General features: G+C 39.3%; 1 protein-coding gene across 8 annotated transcripts in view; it reads left to right on the plus strand.

The window, feature by feature from the left end:
• Positions 1 to 5,308, plus strand: part of Smyd1 (SET and MYND domain containing 1) — a 48,213-nt gene that overhangs the window by 24,166 nt on the left and 18,739 nt on the right. For all 8 annotated transcript variants that reach the window (XM_010625638.3, XM_010625640.3, XM_010625641.3 and 5 more), the window contains one exon: positions 4,711 to 4,887. In XM_010625638.3, the coding sequence (XP_010623940.1) occupies positions 4,711 to 4,887 (177 nt within the window). The remainder of the gene's footprint in view (positions 1 to 4,710; positions 4,888 to 5,308) is intronic.

A 5,308-nucleotide genomic window follows, 5' to 3' on the forward strand; every position in this document is an offset into this window, starting at 1 on the left:
CACTATGTTGATTCTTCCTACCCAGGAGCAGGGGATAGCTTTCCATTTTCTTATATCCTCTTTGATCTCTTTTTTCAGAGTGCTGTAGTTTTCAGTGTAGAGGTCTTTTGCTTCCTTTGTTAGATTGATTCCCAGATACTTCATTTTTTTGGGTGCTATTGTGAAAGGAATTGTTTCCCTAATTTCTTTCTCAGTGAGTCTGTTGTTTATGTACAAGAAGGCTGTTGATTTTTGCTTGTTGACCTTGTATCCAGCTGTTCTGCTAAAAGTATCAATTAAGTCGAGAAGTCTCTTGGTGGAGTTTTTTGGGTCTTCAATGTAGAGTATCATATCATCAGCAAATAATGACAGTTTAACTTCTTCCTTTCCTATTTTTATTGCTTTAATTTCTTTCTCTTGTCTAATTGCTATGGCTAATGTTTCCAGAACTATATCAAAGAGGAGTGGTGATAGTGGGCATCCTTGTATTGTTCCTGATTTTAATGTGAAGGTTTTCAGTTTTTGGCCATTTAATATGATGTTGGCTGTTGGTTTTTCATAGATAACCTTTATTAAGTTGATACATAGACCATCTATTCCAATTTTTTGCAGAGTTTTTTATCATGAATGGGTGTTGAATTTTGTTAAATGCTTTTTCTGCATCTATCGAAAGGATCATGTGGTTCTTGTCCTTGACTTTGTTAATATAGTGTATTATATTTATTGATTTACATATGTTGAACCATCCTTGAATCCCTGGAATAAATCCGACTTGGTCAGGATGTATGATCTTCTTGATGATCCTCTGTATTCTGTTTGCTAGTATCTTATAGAGGATTTTTGCATCTATATTCATTAAGGAATTTGGCCTGTAGTTCTCTTTTTTAGTTACATCTTTCCCAGGTTTGGGAATCAAAGAGATATTTGCTTCCAGGAATGAATTTGGTAGTATTGCTTCTCTTTCAATTTCGTTGAAAAGTCTGAAGAGTAATGGCAGTAGATCTTCTCTAAATATCTTGTAAAATTCATCAGTGAATCCATCAGGACCTGGGCTTTTCTTTGTTGGTAAGTTTTTAATCACATTTTCAATTTCACTGATTGTGATTGGGGTATTTAAAATGTTTTTATCTTCTTCGTTCAACTTTGGTAATTAATAAGTATCTAGAAATCTGTTAATTTCTTCTGTGTTTTGCATTTTATTAGAGTACAGGTTCTCATAGTATGTATTAATGATCCCCTGAATTTCTGTGGGATCTGTTGTGACTTCGCCTTTTTCATTCCTGATTGCATGAATCTGAGCATTTTCTTTCCTTTTTTTGATAAGGTTTGCTAAGGGTTTATCAATTTTATTTATTCTTTCAAAAAACCAACTCTTTGATTCATTTATTTTTTTGTATCATTTTCTTAGTTTCCATTGCATTGATTTCTGCTCTAATCTTTATAATTTCTTCTCTTGTTCGAGCTTTGGGTTTTTCTTGCTCTTGTTTTTCTAGAAGTCTAAGAGTCATCATTAGGTTGTTTATTTGAGCTTGCTCTGTTTTCCTAATGTGGGCATTCAGTGCTATGAATTTTCCATGTTAGAACTACTTTCATTGTGTCCCACAGATTCCTGTATGCTGTATTGGCATTTTTGTTTATTTGTAAAAACTGTCTGATTTCTTCTTTAATTTCCTCTATTATCCATTGATTGTTCAGGAGAGTGTTATTCAATTTCCATGTGTTTGTGAAGTTCCTACGGTTTCTTATGCTATTGATCTCCAGCTTTACTGCACTGTGATCTGATAATATACAGGGAATAATTTCAGTTCTTTTGCATTTATTCAAACCTGTTTTGTGAGCTAGTATGTGATCTATCTTGGAGAATGACCCATGTGCAGCTGAAAAGAATGTATATTCTGATTTTGTGGGTGGAACACTCTATAGATGTCTAATAAGTCCATACGTTCAAAAGCTTGGTTCAGTTCTAGTATTTCACTGTTGATTTTTTGCCTAGATGATCTGTCTATTTGTGATAGTGGGGTATTCAGATCCCCCACTACAATTGTATTAGTGGTTATTTGGTTTTTCACATTACTTAATATTTGTTTTATATAGTTGGGGGCATTTATATTTGGAGCATATATATTTATGATTGTCATTTCTTCCTCTTGGATTGTTCCCTTTACAAGGAGGTAGTGGCCTTCTTTGTCTCTCTTAATCAGTTTTGGTTTGAAGTTTGCTTTGTCTGCGAGTAAGATTGCTTCTCTTGCTTTTTTCTGGGCTCCTGTTGCATGGAGAATTGTTTTCCATCCTTTCACTTTCAGTCTATGGGCTTCTTTTTGCACTAGGTGTGTTTCTTGTATACAACATATTGTTGGATTTTGCTTCTTATTCCATTTTGCCAGTCTGTTTCTCTGGATTGGTGAGTTGAGGCCATTGACATTGATGGTTATAACTGATGTGTACTGACTTATTATTGTCATGTTATTGGCCTTTTGTTGACTCTTTACTTTTTCACCTTCTCCTTTTAGTTTCTTGCTTTGCCTGTTTGATTTGCTCTGTTGAGCCTCATGGTGTTGTTGCCTTCATTGTTTTTTTCTAGGATCTTGTTTAGAATTGCTTGCAGTGCTAGTTTGGTATTCATGTGGTTTCTCAGGTGTTCTTTCTCGTGGAAGTATCTTATTTCCCCATCTAATTTGAAAGAGAGTTTTGCAGGATACAATCAGTCTAGGTTGGAAGTTGTTCTCTTTTAGTACTTGAAATATCTCACTCCAGGCTCTCCTTGCCCTAAGGGTTTGTGTTGAAAAGTCTGCTGTGATTCTGATGGGCTTTCCTTTGCATATGATTTGTTTCTTTTCTCTTACTGCTTGTAGTATTTTGTTCTGTTGGGTTTCTGGGATCTTGATTATTATATGTCTAGGTGTAGATTTTTTTTTGATCGTGACTAGTTGGTGTCCTATATGCCTCGCTTATCTGTATGTCTAATTCTTCCCCTCTGTTTGGGACATTTTCAGTTATTAATTCTTTGAACAGCTTTTTTTAAGTCATTTGCATTTTCTCCTGGTACTTCATGGATACCTATCAGTCTTATGTTATTCTTCTTTGCATCATTTAGGAGTTGTTGGATTGATTTCTCATGTTCCCTTACTGTTTTTAAGAGACCTCTCTTTTCTTGGTCACTGTCTGCGATCCTATCTTCTATATCTGGGATTCTATTCTTGCAATCTTTTATTCTGTTGAATATGCTTTCAATAGAGTTTTTAATCTCCTGGATATCCATTTGAATCTGTTTAATGGATTCCATTGCTTTCCTGTGTTGGGTGTTCATTGTTTCCATTTCTTTCTTATTCTGGGCCTTCATGGTTTCTATTATGTTCCTAAGCTCATGTATTTTTTTTGTCAGTTTCTGTTCTGGAGCCTTGAATCATGTCTTTCATTTTGCTCACCATCTCTATGGTTATTTGGGAAATAATTTCTGTTTTGAATTTTTTCTAGAGCTTGATTGATCAGTTTTTTACTTCCTGTGCTGTGAGTTCTGAGTGTCCTGGAGGTTCACTATCTGATTTTTCATCCTCCTTTGCCCTACTGTTTGCCATTGGTGGACTGGAAGTCTGTTTTTGTGGGTTGCTTAAGTGTTTTCTCATCTTTATTTTTGCTGTTGGGTTGCCCTTGATTCAATCTCTGGGTCATTAAATCTTCCTGATATCATTGTGTCCCAGTCTTTGATTCTCTAATAACTTATAGACATTCTCATTTTCATAATTGAGAAAACAACTTATCAAATCAATCCCTACCCTTTGTCCCTATCAATACAATCAGGAACATAATAGGATCAATCACCACCCTTTATAGCCCACCATGCCTCTGCAGAGTGCATCCAAGGACTGGCTCAATCAGGGGATCTAATAGCAGGGTGTGGGGGGGGGCTACCCTCCTGGCGCTGTGTCAGAGCCAATCAGTGGCGCTTACTGGAATGGGCACGGCTCCAGAGGAGGCCTGTAGTTCGGGCCGGGCTGCGAAGCAGAGGTGGCTCTGAGTCCCAAGCCGGCCGCTGATGCAAAACTCACCCCACTGGCTCTGTGTCAGAGAGAATCACTGGCCTCTGCTGGAAACAGTGCGGCTCCAGAGGAGGCCCGTAGTTCAGGACCAATTATAATTTAAAGGGAACTTTGGAAACTCAAGTCACTCATTTTGAAAAGTGGGGACCTGAAGTTTAGAAAGACCAGGAGCAGGGCTGGGGATTTAGTTCAGTGGTCCTGCCTCCTGCCTCACAAGCCCAAGGACCTGAGTTCAATCCCTGGTACCAAAAAAAAAAAAAAAAGAAAGACCAGGAGCATCCCACTGAGAACCCATTATAGTGTCCTTCCCACTGTGCTCCCTGCTATGGTTTGAACGTGGCTCAAGTATATCCCCCAAAGGTTCATGCATGAAATTTAATCCCCACTGTGAGGTATTAAGAGGATGGGGACAACCTGGCTATTGTGGTTAGAGTTGGGGACTTCAGAAAGTGATTAAGATTAGGTGACATCATCAGCATGAAGCCCCCACAGTTGAATCCTGGTGGCTTTAGAAGAGGGAGAGAACAGAGGAGACACACACGGACATGTATGCTTCTTGCCTATTACCCTGTGATGTCCTGTGTCACCTTGGGACACTGCCAGATGTGGACCTGAAATGTGAGCCAAGATAAATCTCTTTTCTTTAGTTTGTCTAGCATATTAGTAACCACGCATTCTCTCCCTGCCTTTCCAGCCTGGTGAACTTTGTGTGCCACACTTGCTTTAAGAGGCAGGAGAAGCTCCATCGCTGCGGGCAGTGCAAGTTCGCCCACTACTGTGACCGCACCTGCCAGAAGGACGCCTGGCTGAACCACAAGAATGAGTGCTCCGCTATCAAGAGATACGGGAAGGCGCCCAATGAGAACATCAGGTCAGAGCTGGGATCCTTGAGTGTCAGGTGGGGTGTGGCAGCAGTGACAGCATTCCCAGGCCTGGGGAAGCCAGGCTGAATGCAAACTGGGAGAAAGCCTCGAAGAGACCAGACATGGTTGATCCTTCCACTCCCTTCAAGTCAAAGAAGGAGACCCAAGGTTACAGTAGTGATTCCCTGTGTGGTTTCCCAAATGTTCAGCTTTTAAAAACTGACCTGCCAGGCTGGTGTGGTGGCGCATGCCTATAATCCCATCACTCGGGAGGCTGAGACAGGAGGATCACAGTTTGATACCAGCCTGGGCTACATAGTGAGCTCTAGGTCAGTCTCAACTATACAGTGCGACCCTGTCTCAACAAAACAAAACAAAACAAAAACCTGACCTGCTAATGTTTAAAATTTTTACATTAAAAAAAAAAAA

This window comes from Fukomys damarensis, unplaced genomic scaffold (genome assembly GCF_012274545.1).
Source record: "Fukomys damarensis isolate Sample0158 unplaced genomic scaffold, DMR_v1.0_HiC HiC_scaffold_2, whole genome shotgun sequence".
In the NCBI taxonomy this organism is placed as follows: domain Eukaryota; kingdom Metazoa; phylum Chordata; class Mammalia; order Rodentia; family Bathyergidae; genus Fukomys; species Fukomys damarensis.